We start from the raw sequence: 21,084 nt of genomic DNA, 5'->3' as shown, positions 1-21,084 counted from the left end.
CAGCTGTCCCGGAATGAAACGCGAGGGAAAGTTCCGGGACCCAGTTTCCAATTTCCCGTGTGGGATTTCCTCCCTCTTATTTGGAATTTATTTGGGCTTCTCTTTTAACTTTTTTATTTTTTACTTTCTAACTCAGCTCCAAGCAGCTTGACATCACCTCTCGAAAAGGAAGTGTTAATGCCGGTCTTTGGGCTACGCATTTTTTGCTGACTTTTAAAGGAATACAGCTGGATTTTTAGCACCTTAGAATTAAAAATACGGAGCAATTTCAATATGCCAGACCCTGTGCTAAGTGGCTTTACATGCATTATCTAATACTTAAAATCCCCGGTGTGTAAGTGCTTTTATGCTTCCATTTCATAGATGAAGAAATGGGAAGTTCACGAGTCTGATCTGGCGTGTCTGCGGCCAGAGCTCCCTTACCCATTCCAACGTCCCCCGTGCTCTGCGCCGTGGCGGTGGACAGCCTATTCCTCCCCTCACCACTGCCCAAGCCCCCGGCAGGGGCTCCAGGCTCCCTTGTCAAAGGCAGCACAGAGAAGCCCGACTTATTTATCAAGGAGACTTACACTGAGGGGTATGTTTCGACTTATGTCTTCCGGATCAAAGGCTTCAACCTGGTAAATGAATCCCGGGTTTTTTCCTTCCAGTATGTAGAGGTCTAGACCTAGATCAGTGCCCGAAGTGTAAGAAGAAGCATTTTATTAGATAAAGCCGATGAGGAATTACAGAACCAGGACAGCCGTACCCAGCCAAGGAGAACCAAGTGCACCTGGTGTGGTGGGAAGGAGGGATAAAGGCTGGGAGTCAGCCCCCCGCCGACTGGAGTGAGCAGACCGCTCATGGGAATTTATGAAGTACGGGGGTGGGGGGGGGATCACGTTTCCTCTGCTGAGAGGTGATCTAGGGAAGGAACCTCCTGGTAAGGCTCCTCTGTGTTCCTGATCTATGTTCATGGGCAAATTCCTCCAAAACCATGCCAGGGTCACCTGTTGAAGGGCACTTAGCATGCCAGCTGAAAGGACTTGCAGCAGGAATAAGGGAGAGGGCTGCAGAGGCCCAGGAACGGGACCAGAAATTGCTTCATCTCCTTCAGAGTTCTGGGCAGCCAGGGGGAACCCGGCACTGGGCCCCAGCAGCCTGGCCCAAGGGGTCCCCGCACCCGTCCGTCCGCGAGAGGGCTGAGAACGTGCACGCCAGCTCACTCTTTGGGGCCACTGTGCCGAGGGCTTATGTTTTCTCCTTTGTCGTCATAACCCCCTGTACGTAGGTATTGCAATTCTCTCTGTTTACAGACAAGGCAACAGGCTCGCAGGGACTAGGAGGCTGTCTTAGCGAGGAAGGAGGTGAGAGCAAACAAATTCAAGCCTCGCCTGGCTTCTATCTGAGCTCCAGCTCTCATTCGCCTTCATCACTGCCCCCGCTTGGATTCAAAACGGCGTTCACAGAGTCCTCGCTCCGTACAGGACAGGGATCTGTCCAGGCGCTGGGGACATAGCGGTCCTCCCAACGCGAAACCACACTCTCATGGAGCTTGCATGACAGCGGGACGATACAGACGATAAAATCAATGAGCAAAATACGTGAACGCTCCTGAGCCGGGTGCTGGAGAAATCGGGGAATGGAGTGTTGTGTGAAATAGTGGTTGGGGACAGTTCACGACACTAGAGTCTAGATTCTTAAAGACATGAGGATCGCAGACGTACAGAGAAGGGCAAAGAGCCACTGAGACGATGCGGGCGAGGGCGGTGTGGGGGCCACAGTGGAGCCGGGGGTAAGAAATGTGCAGAAGAGGTCATGGTGGGGGTGGAGGGGGGCAGATTGGATGATGCCCTGAGATTCTGCTCCCTAGAGAGAAGGGACGTTCTTGCGGGGCTTAAAGCAGAGGTGTGCCTTGATTTGATTGACATTCAACAGGATTCTCCTGGCTGTTCTGCGGAAAATAGACAGACGGGGGCAAGGGCAGGGCAGGCAGGCCGGTTAGCTCGCCATTGCCGTCGCCATGGCAGTAAGGCGGGTGACCCATGACTAGTGACTTGCCCGTGTTAGTGGCAATGGAGATGCCGGGGGCGGGGGCAGTCAGACAGCATAAACTTGGAAGTGGCAAGATTTCCTCATGGACTTGATGCTGGGTGTGAAAGAGGGAGGAATCAAGGCTGCCTTTGAAGTTTTGCCCAGCCACTGGAAGGTTAGCGGTGCCATTAGCTAAAATGGGAAAGACAGGAGAAGCAGGGGTTTTTTGGGGGGAGTCAAGAGTTTGATTTGGGGGCATGTTAAATTTGCAACGTCGTGTTCTGACACCAGTTCTAATGTGTGGGGGATACTCGTAGAGCATCAGACAATCCTCTGACACCAACTGGGGGTTCTACAATTCAACTCCATTCTGATACTATCTACCCAGAGCTAGCCTTCAGACTCTACAGACCAAGGACTCACCCCCATGAGGCACCCCCACCCCCACTTCAGACCCCAATTCCAAGTTCAGGTTGTTGCCCGTGCTCCTGACCCACGGGCTATAAATCTGAGTTTTCTCCACCATCGAACCTCTTTGGGTTCGATGAATTTGCTGGAGGGGCCCCCAAAACTCAGGGAAATATTTTACTTGCTTACTAGATTACTGGTTTTATTTTAACCAGGTCTAACTCAGGAACAGACAGAAGTAAGAGATGCATAGATCATGACATGGGGAAAGGAGCACAGAGCCTTCATGCTCTCTGGGCACACCACTCTCCTGGAAGGGTGAGGTGGTTCACCAATCTGGAAGTTCTCCAAACCCCACTCTTCGATGCTTTTATGGAGACTTGATTACACAGGCATGGCTGTTGACATCACTAGCTGTGGGCAGGTGAGTTCCCTCTCTGCCCTCCTCCCCTTCCCATAGGCGGGGGTGAGGCGGAGTGCAGGACTGAACATATTTGATTTGCTCCTTCTAATCACATGGTTGGCTCCACTAGCAACCAGTTCTCACACTTAGGTGACCTGGGGACATTCCAAAAGTCCCCTCACAACATCCCAGATGCCGATTAGACAGGGCAGACAGAGCTGTGGTATAAGACGGCCAGATATTGGAGTCAGGAGTTCAGAGGAGAAGCTGGACGAAAATGACAGAGCTGGAGGTTGTGAGTATGGATGGCGGTCAAAGTCATGAGCCTGGGAGAGCTCACGCAGGAAGTCACCCTGTGCTCCACTCCAGTATGTTGGCCCCAGTCCATGGGGAGGATAAACAGGTCAGTCAATGACCACAGCACACAGGGATGAGCCTCTGATGGGCTGGGCCTCGCTTCCTCCAGAATTACCCGCTCGAGGGCCCTGAGCCTCAGTACCCCACCCCCCACAAGGACTGAAAGAGGCGCAAGAGAAACCACAGAGGTGAGGGGCTTTGTACGTTGTTGGGCATCATTTTGGGGAGTCCTGTCCTGGAGGACATTTCATTCATTCCCTGCTTGTTAAGCAGCTGCCTGTTCCAGGCAAACAGCTGCTTGTTTACTTACTTTTCTGCTTTGCTCCGTCCCCCAGGGTCCCCCCCGTGATGCCACCGTCTGGGCTGCACGGCACAGCCCAGTGAATCTTACCTTGTGCCAAGTTGCCTTGAAACTGAGGCGGCTCATTCACATCTGTTACCTGGACAGTCAGGATCTGAAGGTCAGTGACACCAACATCATCCTTAACATAAATCTGCAAATCAAATATGTTTGGTCCTGTTTCAAAGTCTAGTTGTTCCTTCCCTGTGGTGACAACCTAAAAGCAAAGGCAGAATTCTTAGTAACCAGGGGAAAGGAGATCTGGCTCGTATGCATGCATTTTGCCAAGGGACAGTTACTAGGAGGGAAACAACCAGCATTCTGGAAAACATCTCTCCCCCACCACCAGAGGAACCCGTTGTTTAGCCTTCGTCCTTCCAACCTAAGCCCCTGAGATTTCCACCAAAGGGAGTCCTGCACATGAAGCTGCTTTTCAGAGGAAAGAAAAATATTTAGGCGGCATCCTGGTTCCATTGACTCGCGATGGAAAGCCAGGAGTTAAAACCCAGTCTCTACTTGGGGTAAGCATCTAGACGAGTCCCTTAGCCACCCTGAAGATGGTTGGACTTTCTGGTCTTTAAGAATAAGCCACTGCACTTTCCTGGGATTGTTGTGAACTCACATCTTGACTCGGCACCCCATGCTAATTTTCCCAGGGCCACGTCCGTGAATAAACAAGGGAAGGAGACATCTGCTGAAATAAGGAACAATATACACTTACATCAACAGCCGGTTCAGGGTTTTTGTGCGTTTCCACACATTCTCCACTGGTGGAAGCTTGTTCCCTGCACTCTAAGTGTTTTTGGAGCTGTGGGAGGGACACCAAGAACCAGGGCCAGGAAATATCACCGGAATCATCAGCAGGAACCCAGGTGGCCCACGATGTGAGGGTCCTCCTGAGGCCAGCTGGAGGCCAACTTGTGACCTCTCATACCTACATACATGCTCCTGCCATCAGCTCAGACCATGGAGCGCCCCTGGCCTTTTGGGACCTCAAGGACTAAATTTCATAAATGTCTTAATTATGCTTATGGAGATTTTTGTTTACTAAAATGCCTGGGGCCAGGCAGGTGTTCATTCTCCTGTCTTTAGGAGAGCACTTAGCTCCCATCTCACTGTCATGACTGACAGTGTGACCTGATGGGTGTGACCTTGAGAAAGTCCTTTACCTTTCCCTGATTTTGTTTCCATGTGATTATAATTAGGCAAATACTCCTTGCCCCAGTAAAACAGCTGAAGTATAACACCGGGGATTATAACAAAACGCTAGATCAGGATACTGTGGCGAATCAGGGGCAAAGTTCATTGTGAGCTCTGTGTAGTCAGGGAAGGCTTCATGGAAGAGGCTGTGCAAGATCTCGATTGGTTGAGAGAAGACAACCACAGATGGGAATGAGTGCATGTGGTGGAGGGAGAAAGTGTAGAGGAGGGTTGAGAGAGGAAATGACGTAGTCTCATCTCTACCTGTGAGCAGGGTCAGCCTGGGACCCAGAGACATAGAGATGACCTATCTCCATGCTTGACGTGTGACAGGCGAGACCTCCCCGTGCCTCAGTTCCCCACCTCTAACGTGTACACCGTGTTGTGGGGCTGTTATGGGGATTAAATAAATGAATTCCCAAAATGTTTAGGGGGATTCCTGGCATATGGTCAAAGCACAATAAAGAAGAGTTGTTATCATTAGCCTCATTGTTATTAACCCCCCTTACCTTCCCTGCACCCCCAGATGTCCTGGCAGCTGTGTTTAAAAGCAGAGAGGCCTGGCCCCTGGCATGAGTCAGAGGTCACCCTCAGAAAGCCTAGTACTACAGAGTCCCAAGGCCAACACTGACCAGACCTCTGGGCCAGAGACCCAAAAACCTTGTCGCTAGCCTTCTCCTGCAAAGTGTCAAGCTGGCCCAAGGGAGAGTCAAGTTCCGCCACGGGGATGGCACTGACCCATTCTGTATGCCGAAGAAGCAACTCTTGTGAGCATTTTGGGTTGGATAATAGGATCTTTCTGGGGGGGGATAGTTGATGCTTTTGGGTGGTTTCTGGGGAGAAGCAGTCAATGCTTCGGGACCCATGAACGTGTGGCCCTTCCTAGTTACTGACATAGCACCCAGGAGGGCTCCAGGCCTAGGACAATACACTGGACACTAGAGCCAACATCAGTTGCGGTGCTAAGAAAGTCACCATTTCTAGAGGTCAGACTCAGGATGGAATTCTTCCTTGACTGTCAGCCCTTTTGGAATCATATCAAACTTGGAAAGGATGGGACCTTTCACCTGACCGGGGGGCTCACCAACCAGCAACAGAAGCGCAGGGCAACATGGAAGAAAGAGCCTAGGATTGGCCATCAGAAGACCTGAGTTAAGTATTTCATCTGTTATGGTTACATGATCTTGGACACACCAGCCAACCCTAACTTCTCTGTGTGATCTTAGTTTGAAAATAGAAATAAATCTTTTGCAATGGTGGTAACTCAGTGTCAGTAGTGACAATCCAGAGATCACTTCTGGATTATGTTTCCATACGATTATAATCAGGCAAATACTCCTTGTCCTAGTTAAACATAACTGGGGTCATAAACAGAGGTCACATAATCAAGAGAATGCGCGGTAGGACCGCTGCACAGTTGCCATTGTCACCATCAAAGGCAGTAGACGCTAGAGGCTAAGGGTGAGAGTTCTCAAGGGAGAACCACCCCAGTGTTGGTCAGCTGGTGAGCAGATAATCAAACCGTGGTCTATGCTTATGGAGGAATATGACTCAGCCGTGAAAAGGAAGGAAGAGCTAACCCAGGCTAAAAGGAAACTAGCCAGTCACTAAAGACCACATACAATATGAATCCACTCATAGACGACACCCAAGATAGGCAAATCCATAAGGCAGAAAGGAGATCGTGGGATGCCAGGGACTGGGGGAAACAGGATAAGCCTTCTAAAACTAGCTGGTGATGATGGTCTGTGAATGCAGTAAAAACCACTGAATTGTACATTTCCAATGGGCGAGTTGCATGCTGTACGGATTATATCATTTCCAAAAACAGGCAGAGGTCTGAAGTCAGACTGCCCGGGTTCCAGGTTCAGCTCAGCCCCCAAAGTGCTGTGCCACCCGGGGCAGTTATTTAACGAATTTTGCTTCAGTTTCCTCCACATGAAAAGGGGATAGCAACATCGATAAAATTATCAGATTGTTTGGATATTACAAGAGGAAACACACGTGAAGCGTGGGCCATGGTGTCCAGCATATATGCCATGCCACGCGTGTGCAAGCCGTGGGCGGGGCTTCTAGGCCCAGGTGCGCAGCAGCTGTGGAAGATGAGCCAGATGTCCAGGGCCAGGGAGAGAGGGGAGAGGAGTCACAGAATCAACCTCTGGGGCCGGGAACTCTACACCGGATGCTGAATGTGCGCTCCGTATGCACCAAAGGACCTGCCCCCCCGGGGTGCTGATAGCACTGTCTTCCTGAGCTCTGTTTGCACGTTACGGGTTCTCCAGGTCTGCTCTGGGGTCCAGACATGCATGCTTTTTAATAGCTCCCCTCGGGACTCTCATGATCAGCTGTGTTTAGGAACACCTAGTATGTACCTCAAGGAGGCAACAAGACTCGACCAAGCAGGCTGAGCCCACAGGGTCCCACCAGTTCCCCAGGGTGATGGCAGGCAGGACTCACGTCAGGGCTAATGATAACCGCCAGAGGTCTCTATGCCGATGGAGAGAAGGGCAGGGGTTGGGGGTGGGGGGTTCAGACATCTGGATCCTAAAGGCATCCCTGGAAGGGCCTCTGAAGGTGCCAATAGAAAACACGCAGATAGGTTTGTCCTACCTAAGGAGGAGCGCCGACTTTGGAAAAGCCTTAAATGACAAACTAGGGAAGAGAACAGAGTGTAACAGCTCCTGAATGTGAATGATGGGGTCTGAATTATCCAAGAGGAAACGTTCACACAACACAGCTGGGCTTTCAGGCTTGTATTTTTAGGAAGGGTGTGTTCTTCCATATTAAATGAGTCTCCTCATAGATCTCCTCCTGGACAAATCACAGAATTCGAGAAGAGCAGAATCAACAGACACAAGTTCATCAGGGCCTGGCTTTGGAGGAGATGAATCCCCACGCTATGCCCCCCAAAGGATTTAGATAGTCTGTGCACGCCTAACAGCTGACGTCCCCGGAGGGCAGGTGGCCATGAGAAACAGGACTTTTATTTGTAACAATTTGTAATAATGTGAGCATGTTGCCCATCGCATGGGATTAAGTGCAGAAAGAAGATCCAAAGTATTTAGGGGCCTCTCTCAAAGAGAGCTCTTGGATGCCCCAGACCGGCTTTCTGAGTCCTAGCAGAGGAGGGAGTGAGCCTGGGAAAGAGAAGGAATGGGTCCACCATCTAGAATCCATTCACCCTCATCTTTAGGACCCGTCTCTGTGGACAACTCCCCAAGGGCCAGGCACTTGCCTCAAAGTCGGTGCCTGACCGCCAGTTCACCTTGAAGGCCTCAGTGAGGGGGCTCGTGTTGATAATCAGGGGCCACCCTGGGATCACAGGTGACAGCGAGGCCGATAAGTTCACAGAAAACTTGTGCACTGGCGTCTCAGGTGGAGAATTTTCAGCCACGGTACTTGTAGCCGGCAAGTGGACAAGGTGTAGCGCTTCTCTCCCTGTGGGTTTAAAAAGGATGCAAAATGGCATGAATGCAAAGCCTTGTGCTGGGAACAAGGACTGAACAGCTTGGTCTGTGGCTTCAACCCGTAGCCCGGGGCACTGATGGAACCTGGTCACTCCCCAAGAACAAATACTCTTGCCAAGGACTGGAAATGGAAATACGAGATCTTCCAGGAGCCAAGAAAATGACCACCACCAAACAACCATGAAATCTGCTTCTGTCATTCTGTAAAGAAAGCTGCTGCTTTCCTCGTCTGCCTGCACCCCTTCTCTTTTCTTGCAGCCTTTGTGAAGAGCTCGGGAAAGAGGAACATGATGCCTCAGGGGGCCGACCTCCCCCTGGGCGACAAAGGCCGGCCATGACACGCCTTACAAGGGCTGGGGAGTTTACAGGAGTTTCTTTTCCTTGTCTGTGTCAGTGTCTGATTCAGAGGTTATCAAAACTGAGTGTGCGTGACCACCAAGCTCCAAAATCATGGTAGACCTCCCTGCATCCATAACTAATCTCAAGGACAATAGTTTGTCATTCTAGGATGGGGGAATTGTCATGATGCTGCAGACCCATCAGTATATCTTCATTGACAGATTAACTCCCATTTCACAGGGAAGGAAATGAGAGAGACGAGGGGGAAGGCATGCGGGTTGCCTGGGGCTGCATCTCAGCCAGAGTTTTACAATCTAAGAGAAAGGATGTTTATTCCAGGAAAGCCTTGGGATGTTCTTCAGTCTCCTTGATCCTCTGCAAGATTTTGCAGGTACAGAGGAGAGCGACAGGTCCCATTTTTTCATGTTTCCATAGTGATGGTTACTCTCGTGGGGGGGGGGCGAGTGTCCCCCCTCCAAAAATAAAATCCATGTTCACTCAGAATCTCAGAATGTAACCTTATTGGGAAATAGAGTCTTTGCAGACGAATTGGTTAAGAGGCAGCCATTCTGGATCAGGGTGGGCCCTAATCCACCAAATGGCATCCTTCTAAGAGGAGGACAGAGCACCAAGACACACACGGGAGGCAGAAAGCCATGTTATGACAGAGACAGAAGATGGACTGATGCAGCTAGATAACAAGGACCAGCAAGCAACCACCAAAAGCTAGGAAGTCCATGGAGAACAGAGCTCCCTCAGAGTTTTTAGAAGGAACCAATCCTGCCAGCACCTTGACGTCAGACCTCGGATCTCCTGAACTATGAACTATGAACTATGAACACATTCCTGTTGCTCACAGCCATCCAGTGTGTGGTTTATTATGGCCACTCTAGGAATTCAAAGTCAAAAGTCAAAGTCAAAAAAACCATTTATCCATTGTTCCAAGTAAGCACACAATGTAAAATCCTTTCTCTCACTTACTCCCCAAAACAATCCTCTCAGAGATGAGTATTAGTGGCACCATTTTACAAATCAGAAAACGGAGCTGAATAATAATAAGTAAAAAAACAAAATTTACACTGAGGCCCTGCTTCGTAGCCAGCTTCCTGATCTTGGCCCCCATTAGCCCTTGGGGACAAGCCACTTGGAATAGAAGGGAGGCTCCGGGGACAGGAAAAGTGTAGAACTTCTGGGAACAAATGAGCCATGGGGAGGTGCTGGCTTTTGTCAGAGAATGTTTTTATTCAGACTCCGGGGAAGGGATGCAGAGAAGTAGTTGGCCATGTAGGAAACGTTGAAATACAAACACATTGGTACAAGCTTTCATAAATCTAAAATCATTTTAGTTTAGAGACTAAAGTTCATTATGCATAAGTTATTTTTGCTCCCTGAATGTTCCAGTTTTGTGGACAGAGACAGAGCAAGGGCTCAGAAATAAGAAAGCAGCTGAGGTTTAGGGTGACATGGCTGGGAATAGATTTTTTTTAATCTATTAAAATTGACTTTAATATGATAGCATTCTCGTGATTAAAAACTGGAAGCCAAATAATAAGCTATTTCAAGGCAAAAAAAAAAAAAGAAAGAAAGAAAGAAGTTCCCCCAAATAGTTTTCTTTTTTTTTTTTAAAGATTTTATTTTTATTCATTTGATAGAGATCACAAGTAGGTAGAGAGACAGGCAGGGAGAGGGGGGAAGCAGGCTCTCCGCCAAGCAGAGAGCCTGAGGAGGGGCTGGGTCCCAGGACTCTGGGATCATGACCTGAGTCCAAGGCAGAGACTTTAACCCACTGAGCCACCCAGGTGCCCCACCCCCAAATAGTTTTCTTAAATGAGAAAATTAATCAGTTGCTTTGGTGCTTGGGATTTTTTTTTTAGATATCATTCCCTCAACGCCCTCTCATCCCACGGCTGGAAGTCACCAGGTCCCCTGAGCTATTCACCAGACTGTTTCCTCTCTGTTCAGCAAGACAGGGATGGTCATAGGCAACGTAGAAGGTTGGTAATTTCAAGGAAACCCCCACCTTCTCTTGTCTCCTCCCACTCACCCCAGTGACTCGGACCCCTCCCGTCAAGGAGGAAGGAAGACTCTGCTCCTATTTAAGCAAAGATAGAGCTCACTGGGTTTTTCTCAAGAATCGCCTGCGGTTAGGTACGTGCCCAGCCCAGATGAACTGACCCAAACAAGTAACCACTTGCCTTTACTGAGCACCTACTCGCCAGGCTTTGTGCGGCTCTGCTGCCTGATCTCAGCCGTTCTCACCACAAGCTCGTGGTGCAAGTGTCACTTGTCACCCTTCCACGTGCCTGAGGTGGCACCCTCAGCGAGGGGCCGTGGGAGGCCTGGCTCACAGCATCCGGGGCTTCCCGCTAACAGGTGGCACATACCTACTACAGACAGTCTGGCGTACGCCTGTCAGGTGACCACACGCACATAACGCTTCATGGTTATTCTGCGACCTGGTGACATGGTAGCCAGATGGTGCCGGGGTCTGGTACGACATGGGCCCCTCCACCCAGATGTTAGGTCCTGCTGATGCAATCTGGGGGAGGCTGTCTGGGGGAACAAGATAAGGGATCGTGCTGTAGTATCAGTTTGACATGGGCTCGGTGTGGGGTGGGGGCTTGGTGCGAGGCTTTCCACAGCCTTGCTCTGAGCCATGACCACCAACCTGGCTGTGTCTCCTTCAATGAACCGAGAAGGCTAGATACACTGTGCTCTTCAAATATCCCCTGCCAATTGCTCCTAGTTTGGTCTGCTGAGAGTGTGTCCATCGATCTTGCTGTGTTCATTTTAACTTCGATAAGCCCTGGTTTCTGGAAACTAATTCCGTGAAAGAAGCAGCCTTCCCATCCAAGGCATCTGACTCCAAGGATGGGCTCTTTGCATGGCTCCATACATTATGGACCTTTCCATAGTTTTCCTTGAATGGCCATTTTTTGCATGGCAGTGAGAGAGATATGTTGAAGGCAGGAGTGGGTCTATTTGTGTCCTTCAAGCAATTTGTATTGGGGACTGCCTGTTTCATGTATAGCTAAAGCCAGGCTGTGTCCTTGGATATGTCCTTTCTGCTGGCATTCTTTCCCTCTTGCTCTTTTTTTCTGTTTTGTTTTTTAAGTAGGCTTGGGGGCTTGAACTTATAACCCTGAGATCAAGGCCTGAGCTGAGATCAAGAATTGGACGCTTAGCCGACTGAGCCACCCGAGGAGCCCTCTGCTGCCATTCTTGCTGGAGATGTTCTGTGCTTCAGCCTGTGGCGTCCGTTCCCAGGGCAAGGTCACATGTGCCAGGGGCGTGCCACCGAATCCTGAAGACTTCATGGCAGATCCTCCAAAGACACTGGTAAGAAAGGTGGTCAAGCTGGGATCTCCTGACTCTTAGGTCAACAGCAATCTCCTCCAGCCCTTTTGTTATTACAAAAAGTAGTAGGAGCAGCATTAATAGCCATAGCAATAATAACAACTGGTGCCTAGGGTCCATGCCCCCAAAATAGAGCATTTAATAAGACACAAAACTCCCCAAATGTTCAAACCATTCATTATATAATCAGTTTAAGGAATGTGCCCAAAGGTACTCAGCTGATCAGGGGCAGATGGAAGGTTAGAAGCCAGGGAACGGCTCTAAGACACTACACACACTTGCCTTCCAAAGCTGGTCTTCCGAACTTTCTCCGGTGGTCTGAGTGCTGGAGACTAAGAAAGAGGCTTTAATGGAATTTGACTTATACATGCATCTTAATTAAGGATCAAATTAGAATTGCTTGAAGCGTACACTTTGAAAAAGAAAGAGCACGCAGAAGATTTATTATCAGTCACTGAGCCCTCTGAAATGTCTTCCTTGCTGTAGAGATCTGGGGACATGATGTGTTCACTTGTTTCCAAATGAGCACAATCATCACCTTGCGAGAAATGGACCCACAAGGCCTCCGCAGCCTCAGTTGTGGGGGCAGAAGCCGGCCAGCCGGGGCCTCTGACACCAAAGTGGTGATGGGGTTCAGGAAACGTGGGCGCTGTTGCCCTCTCCTATCCTGAACACGCATAGACTCGACAAACCATAAAACATTATAGAATGTGGTTTCATTACTTGCAGTGCCTTCCTCTACCTTTAATTTATGTGATATCTACTTCCCCGGATGGAACACTCACCCATGTTCTTTGGGAGGGCTGATCCATGCCAGGCAAGACTAATGGTGGGGAGCCCCTAGGAGGATGCAGAAGGAAAGACGGTGACTTTACTTGCAATTCTGTACATTACCCTGAGTCACAAGTAGCAGGAGAAAGATGTGTTTGTCTTGGAGCAGCAGTCTGTCTTGGAGTGGGAGAGGGGAAGACAGCCAGATTGCCACGGAAAGGGGGTGGGAAGAAAGCCGAGAAGAGGGACACCTTTTGTCCTTCTGACATCAACTCTGAACAGGAAAAGTGACATCAGAGGAAAAGTAGAATCCTTTTGCAATGTTCACTGGACCCCCCCCTCCCCCAATACAGTATTAATCAGCCAACAAGAAGATTTTCTGGAGATGGACTCCATCTTCCTGGCTTTTCAAATGAGGGGAGCCTGGGTAAGGAAGCGTTGCTCCTGGCTCCTCAAGGAGCCTGAGACGTTGAGTCTTGGGCCTCTTTTTCATTTCCTGACATTGCCTCGCAGGGGGCCAGGTGCGATGGTAGGCTTGGGAGAGGAGTTCTTCCTACAGAGACATGAGTTAGCCTCCTACCCGGTGGTCGGCCAGGAAAACTCAAACCAATGACATTTGTACCTTTCTCAGGTTCACATGGATGTTCTAGCTACTGGGGAAACCTTCTGTCATTAAACACCCTGGCATTTTTTTATTTCCAAGAGAGTGATACAAAAGTTAGTTCCCTGGAGGAACTTTCTCAAAAGTGTAGACAACTTCAGGATGTGGTGGATTTAAACATAGCGAGGGGTCCTCGCTAAGTCTCCAGCTTCGTGAATGATGCTCGATCCTTCAGAACCGAGGGAACCAGAAGACTGTTTTAACCCAACTCTCTGACCACTGGGCTTGGGGGGGTTGTCTAGTTTATGTTCTCCTGGGGCCTTCCCGTGTAAGCCATGGGGGGAATGGGACACTGCGGCATCTGCAAAGCCCTGAAGAGAAATGGTTTCATTTCTCTCATCTTCGTAGGAGGTGGGAAGGACAGAAGCTAATTTAAATGCTGACATGAGATGTGAATTTATGCATTTGGAGGGGTCTCAAAAAATATGAAAAAAAAGCCCCCAAAAGGGATGATGATCAATGAAACCAACAAATATTTATTGGGTCCCATATATATGTGTGGCATGCAGGGACCACACAGCAATACAAGAAGCAAAACCTGTGACTGTGGGGCCCACATTCACCGCGAGGGAATGTGACAGATGAATTCTATAACTCATGCTGCCTGTTCTTGAGCACTTATTCTGTGTTGGGCACTGTAACCAAACCTTGGCATACATCCCGCATATAGGCAAGAGGAGCTCCAAGGGTGCGGCGGGAAGAGTACCCACCGGGAGTTGGGGCAATCCGGGAAGGCTCCATGGGGGAGGCGGGGCTTGACTTGGTTGTTGAGGGGTGTAGAGGACTTAGAGCAAATGAGAGGAAAGAGGACACTGGACCATGTTAGTTTGTTTGAGATTATTATGGTGATGCCTCCTTCTAACAGCCTTAAGGCAGCTCCCAGTGTGGCTGCCCTCCCCTCCCCTTCGTGCCATGGGACTCTGGTGTTGGAGAGCCAGGATGAGAATCACGTTCCCAGACTCACAAAAGAAGGTGAGAAGGAAACAGCCTGCATCACAGCAGACCTTCAACAAACCAGGATTTGCCCCCATGGAAGCAAAAGCAGGGTACAGTGCGTGGTCTTTTGGAGACGGAGGGACGTGAGTGTGGTTTTGACAAGGAATTTCAAATATGCTTGCAAACCTTTGTGATCTGTCCCTTACACACACGCGTCTGATGATTAAGTTCCAAATGACGATGTTCAGCGTGAGACACTGGGTTCTGCCTGACCTACTCTTCCCCCGGTGGCGACAAATGTCACCTCTTCACTCAAATGATCGTGGTCCAAAAAGCCTATAATTCTGGGAAAATCTCAAATGTTTGCTTCAAGGGAGAGCCTGAGCTGCTCGAGACGCGGCCTCACATCCCAGCTTCTCTTGCCCTCTGCCAGGAAGAGAAGCCCAAGATTAAAGAGGGTTTAGTATTAGGAAACCCAGTCATTTACTTATGTTATTAACAGATCAAAAGGGAAAATTAAGTGGTCATTTCCATAAATCTGGAAAAAACATTTGATTTAACAATCCACTGTGATTCAGAAATAAATACCAAAAAATAAAAAAATAAAAAACCAAAGTATCTCCTTAACATATAAACCATTTCTGTTTCACACCAAAGGTTGATATCATGCTTAATGGAAAATAAGACAAGAGCATACATTCTTATCATTATTCAACAACAGCCTGAAAGTACAGGCCTGGTAATTAGATAAGAGAAAGAAATACAAGACAGAAAAATAGGCAAGGAGAAGTATAAATGTTGATTATTTTCAAACGTGGGAAATGCATGAGAGTCACCTGGAGAACCATGACAAATAATAAGAAAAGGCATTAAGAGACATTCATCCATTGTATGATAATCAATGAAAACAGACAAGGGAAGAAAAGATGTTATTCACAAATATGGAAAAAGAAAAAAATCGAAGAAAGAACTAGAAATAAATGTAATCACCATGTGCAAGATCCCTGTGAAGGAAATCTTAAACTACTCCAGAGGAAAACAAAGACTTGAACAAGTATCTGTCGAACAGGAAGGCTCAACATCCTCCGTAATAATCACTAACATTTACTAAGCATTTACCATGTACCTCTTCCAAGTGTGTTACTATATAACTCATCAAATATGTAAATTACCCCAAACTAATCTGCAAATACAGCATGCTTGAATTCCATACATTATGCATATCCTACCTATTCAAAAATAAGATTGAATTTAAAAAGCTCAATTTCCATAATCCAACCTGACGACATTAAAAGGATCACCCGAGATTCCCCAAACTCTTGAATAAGGAAGCGGGAGTACAAGACGCTCCAGAGTGAATCCGGTTCTTCAATCAGAAGATGTTTTCTTTGCTCAAGACTGAGACAAGAGCCCCTTGAGACCTCGGTTTTCCCATAGGATGACTTGCCAACTTCCGGTTGCCTCCAGAAGGCTCCAGAGAAAAGCCAGAGTCTCCACAAAGACTGACTTGACATACACACAAAGCTCTGCTGTGAAACTCTTTTTCCCAACCTTACATCTTGGAGGACGTCTGGCACAGGCCAGTAGGCAAGAAGAGAAAGGGAAGTCGGCGAGACCAGAGACTAGACTGTGGCTTCGTTCGACACCCCTCTTCTCCAGGGCAGCCCCACCCCAGGCTCTGAGAGCTCTCTGTTGCCGCATCATCTCATTCACCAGTACCGATGAGCCCACAGTTGAAGAAGACCTCCCAGAGGCCATTTCCTCTTTGGGGGCGATATCACTCAGTGATAGTAACTAGACCGAGGGAGGCGGCAACACAGCGTCCCTACCTGACATGGCCCCCAGGAGACCCAGGAGAAAAGCTGCTCCCTGCATCTTGGAGAGTTAGCGTCCGAAGGCACTTCCAGCATATCATCCAGCAGCGAAGTCCCGCCCAACACCCAGACTTTCTTCCGGATGCCACTCATCTTCAGCTCCTGGCTTTGTTGCCATGTGAGAAATCAAACAGAGGCTTTGCTGGTAACTCAGGGAGACTCCAAACACCCCAGGACTGTTTGTTCTTTGATTACCTGCTTCTGTGACCTCATGGTACCCAAAAGGCCAACCAGCCAGCCCTGGTGAGCTCACAGACCCATTCTGAAATGTCTGCAAGAGCAGAGAAAGCAGAGGCCCGGAGATGGTGGTAAAAGATGAACGTAAGCATCGACGTCCGCGATGGTCCCCACTGCCCTGGAGCCAGGCATCTCGTCATTCCCGGAGGCCGGGGCTGTGTGGGAATTTTTCTGCTGCCCTGAATTAAGGAGCAGGGCTCAGAGTTGGGACCAGACCCCTCCTCAAGGCTGGCTGTGATAGACCCCTGCCCATCACCACCAGTCTTCTAGCCTTCAGTAAAATCTGTGGCTTTAAGATGACTGGGGTAGTGAGGCTTCCGCCCACTGGGGAGTGATGTGGCCCCAGGCGGGGCCCCTAGGCCTGGTGAGTGAGACTCAGGTGGGCTGGGGTCCAGCCTCTGCTCAGAGCAGGAGCAATGGCGACACAGAGGGAGGGGGTGTGGATAGTAGCTGACATAGCGGAAGGAAGCCAGACTTGGACCCTCCCTCCTGCTCCTCACACGCGAGAACTGCCTGCTGCCTGAGGGGTGCCCAGGAGCCCAAGGCTGGTGGCAGGAGTGGGGGCACCCCACCAGTGAACCAGTACTTGGCCACTCAGAAGTCACCACTGGCCAGTTAGTCGGTCTGAGCCAGAGGAAGGCCCATCAAGAGAGACAGCCATGAGCGCCCCCTAGGTGGACACACCAGTCGCTTCCCCTCTGCCTCCTCCCTGTCCTTCTGCTCCCTCACAGAGGCGGGAGGCCTGACCACACCCCACGTCCAGGCCCCAGGCTCTCCAAGTCCCAGCTCCCGCTGCACGAGCCTTGAAATGAGATTTTGGTCCAGTATGAGATGGAAGCAGAAGTAAAATTGGCCTCCTCCTCGCCACAGCATCCAAACCTTTGTCAAGCCCCTTCCAGCCCCCACTGTACCACCCGAGGCCCCCTTTCTCCATTTTGCCATATGGCCTTAGGCAAATTACCTAACCTTCCAGAATCTCAGTTCTGCTTCTATAAATCCAGGAGGATAACGCCAGTCATGCCGTATTCTTGCAAGCAGCAATAAGATAACGAAGGGAAAGAAACTGGCCCTTGGATATGCTCTGGTGATACTGTTTTTTCCTAATAGGACATCTCTAGGGCCACGGCAAAGGCGAAAAGCTAGGAGGTCCTCCCTAAACACGGGCTGGAAACATAAGAATAAATAGTTGCCAAGTTACCAATTCTCACCTCTCAGTTTTTCCTGTCATATTAGTTACTGTAAATAATCCATTTCATTATGCCTAATTAAAGTTGAAGTGATGGCTCAGATTAAGTTATGGAAAACGTCAGAATAATTGAGCCTTCGAATTAAAGAAACTCACATCTGTTTAATTTTCAGCCTGACTGCACAGCGTTCCTCATGCTGCCATTTTCACCAGGATACGGAGAACCCCCGCTTAACTTCCCCCTTTCCGGCCTGGGGGTTGTAAGGGTCACGTTTTGGAATGTGTTGTGGGTTTGTTCTCCTGTAATTACAGCTTCTGTTCTTAGCACTAAGGTAGTTTCTGCCATTATGATGTTCTGTGGTCCCTGCATCAGCTCCCCTCTTCTTCTCGAAGCACGTGGTCCTGGCACGAGGGACCCAGCTGAACCAGAGTCACGTGGAGGCGGGACCTGAGGTCCCCTGGCTCTCCTGTTCCTGACTGTGGGCATGCTGAGTCCTCCCGGTCCCACCGGGGTCGCGGCCACGTGAGATGAAAAAGAGTGACTTGAAGGGAGCTGGGACCCTTGGGACAGGCACCCCTCCAGCTACCCATGAAAGACCTAGGAGCCTTCTCCCACATCATGTCAGGTCCTTCGAGTATTTAAAGCAACTTTTCTGGGACCAGCTACTGCAAGTGTCTAATTTGCCAGCAAAGATGTTGTGCTCCAAAGATTTGTTGACTTAGAATTTGGAACACGCTTTCCTACAGATGAGTTGTTCACAGCCCAGAAACCCTTGCGTAAGCTAGGATGCGCTGGAAATGTTACAGACTTGAGATGCAGCAGAGATTTTTAAACGTTGAGCTCCCTCAGCAGTTCTACCGACACTGGGGGGCCGGCCAGGGACATCCGTCACCTTTATATCACTAGGCGAGTTCTGCCCACGATTCTCATTCATCCAGTCCTGCAACTACGGGCTTCCAGAATCCAAGCTCGGATACATGGCACCCAGGCTCCACCGTCCCAGCACCTCTGCATGGTGGGTCCCCCTTAGGAAGAGAGTCCTCGAGGCCAGTACCACACTCCCAGCGATGGTGGCCGTGCTGATGGCCTGCAGCTCCTTGTAGGAGTGGACACCCGCCTTCCCGTGCCTTCCGCGCAGTTCAGCGTACCAGCGTGCCAGCAGAAACACCCTCTTTCAAACCACACTCTCTCAGTTCTCTCATTGTCGGTGTCCAGCCAGTCTCGACAAGATTTTCCAAGCCAGAGAAGCTCTTCTCTTTCATTGCTTCCCAGTTGCATTGCATGTCACCTTGTGCCAGATGCATAACCAGAGAAGTTGTGAAATTCCTGAAATTGCTTTATACTCCCTTGCCCTGTGCCATCCTCTCCCCCGCCCCAAACACCCATCCTGGGAGAGCCCCTCGGCTTTTTGGAAAGGAAAGAAAGTGCCACAGCCCTCCTCATTTCCAGAACACCAGCAGCACTCACTCCTGGCCCTGAAGGGCATGGGCCGGATTCCTCTGAGGCGGAAGCCCTGTGGAAGGGGAAGAATTTCCCTCTACCCTTCTAAGCTCTTGGCTGAGACCCCGGTGATAAAGGACAGAGTGACAAGAGAAAAACAAACAGAACTTTATTAATGTATATATTTCATGGATACACGGGAGATAACTGGGGAAAAATGAATAACTCCCCATGGGGGCTCAGAATTCAGGATTAAATATCTTAATAAGAAAGGGGAAGGGAGATGTTCATGATCTTAGGGGAAGGAAATTGATTTTTCAGCAAGATGAATGGGCCCTTAAAAGAACAGATGAGAGGTATGATAGTTTGTGACCTACTTTGTCTGGTGTGGGGTTGACTTCTAAACTCCTCTCCTGTGATAAGAGCCAATCTTATGTGGTTGGTGGCACTCCCAGTGAGAAGATTTATGACAACTGAGTTTCTTTGGAGGATCTGTCTTCAGGTCGACGAGGAGAATTTGAAGAAAGCCTCTCCCTGTATTTGCTGTTTTTCAAGCTCAACTCAACATGATCAGTCTGCCAAGCCTGCATTTCCTGGGGCAGCATGTCCTGACCTCTTACCGTCCCATTTTGGGGTACCATCGCCTGCCACCCGGCAGCATGCAGGACCCACTGGCAGGGCCCCTGCCCTAGCTCTAGGGGTGGAGGAGTGACTGAGCTTGACTTCCCTTAGCTTAGCCCTACCTGACTGTAAGGAACAGAACACTGGTCAACACGGACTAGGCTCAGGTCTCGCCTCCAAGAAACTCCAGATCATTTTTATTTTCTATAACAGCATGACTGACATGTGCAAATCACGGTTTTTTTAAGTATATTCACAGAGTCGTGCGACTATTGCCATAATGAATTTAAGGACACTTCCATCCCCCCTCTCGCCCCTTAGCACTCAACGCTCCATGTTTCCCCAGCTCCCTTCCTCCACTGCCCCAGCAATCACTGATCCATGTTCTGCCTCTATAGGCTTTCCTGTTCCAGACATTTCATATCAATGGAATCATACCCTATGTGGCCTTTCTGACAGACTTCTTTCACTTCGCAAAATGTTTTCAAGATTCGTGTTGTAGCGTGAATCTTCACTTCATTCCTTACCATTGCTGAATCGTATTCCATGGTATGGATATCCCACATTTAATTTGTTCATTCCTCAGCAATGGACATTTTGGGTTTTTTCCCCTAAATTTTGGCTATTGTGAATAGTGTTATGAACATTCCTGTATAAACTTTTGCAGGGACATATGTTCTCCTTGCTCTTTGATATATACCCAGGAGTGTAACTGGTGGGTCATATGGTAACTCTACCACATCATTCTCTCCTTCCCCCCCCAACCCCCGTGGTTGGTTTTTACATGTTTATGGGGGCCTCTGACAGGGAAGGGCGGCCTCATAGTTTCTTCAGCCATTCCATGCTTGGACCTGGGGATCCTAGGGTGATTGGCATGTGGAGCACATTCCCATCATCTCAGAAGGGCCCTGGGTGGCTCAGTTGATCATGATGTTGATCATGATGTGGGGGCTGAGTGGGGACAGAATTACAGCAAGGCCCCGGATGGTGAAGGACATCGCCGGCACAGGCCCTTGGCTCTGGCATTCTTAAGGAAGGTGGCACGTCTAGCGGCCATCTTGGTTTTGTCAGCTGCCAGATCATTCTGTGAATACACTAAGAGTCTGAATTATACACTTTAAATGGACAAATGGTATGGTATGTGGATTCTATCTTAATAAAGCTGTTAAAACAACAACAACAACAAACCACTACACAATGCAACCATTCCATTTCTAAGTATTTACCCAAAGGAAATGAGAACGTATGTCTGTCCACACAAAGAATTGCCCATAAATGTACAAAGCAGCTTTATTCATAGCAACCACAAGCTAGAAACAGCCCAAATGTTCATTAGCTGGCAAATGCATAAACAACTGTGGTATATCACAATTCCACAAGCAGAATACAGCTCGGGGGCAGGGGATGGCAGGGAGGAATGAATGACTGATACAGTCAACATGGATAAATCTCAAAATCATGCTCAGCGAAAGA

At 49.2% G+C, this 21,084-nt stretch overlaps 1 protein-coding gene across 1 annotated transcript in view; it reads right to left on the bottom strand.

Annotated features, from left to right (window-relative positions):
- Positions 1–16,127, bottom strand: part of CDHR3 (cadherin related family member 3) — a 90,030-nt gene extending 73,903 nt beyond the window's left edge. Inside the window, exons 1-4 of the mRNA XM_046020262.1 lie at positions 16,082–16,127; positions 7,957–8,159; positions 3,573–3,738; positions 570–667 (exon numbers count right to left, since the gene is read on the bottom strand). Coding sequence (XP_045876218.1) covers positions 570–667; positions 3,573–3,738; positions 7,957–8,159; positions 16,082–16,127 — 513 coding nt within the window. The remainder of the gene's footprint in view (positions 1–569; positions 668–3,572; positions 3,739–7,956; positions 8,160–16,081) is intronic.
- Between the last annotated feature and the right edge of the window lie 4,957 nt (positions 16,128–21,084).

The sequence above is a fragment of the Meles meles genome, chromosome 10 (genome assembly GCF_922984935.1).
Source record: "Meles meles chromosome 10, mMelMel3.1 paternal haplotype, whole genome shotgun sequence".
NCBI classification, from domain to species: domain Eukaryota; kingdom Metazoa; phylum Chordata; class Mammalia; order Carnivora; family Mustelidae; genus Meles; species Meles meles.
The sequence above is the reverse complement of the archived record's forward strand: the minus strand, read 5'-3'. Positions and strand labels throughout refer to the sequence as shown.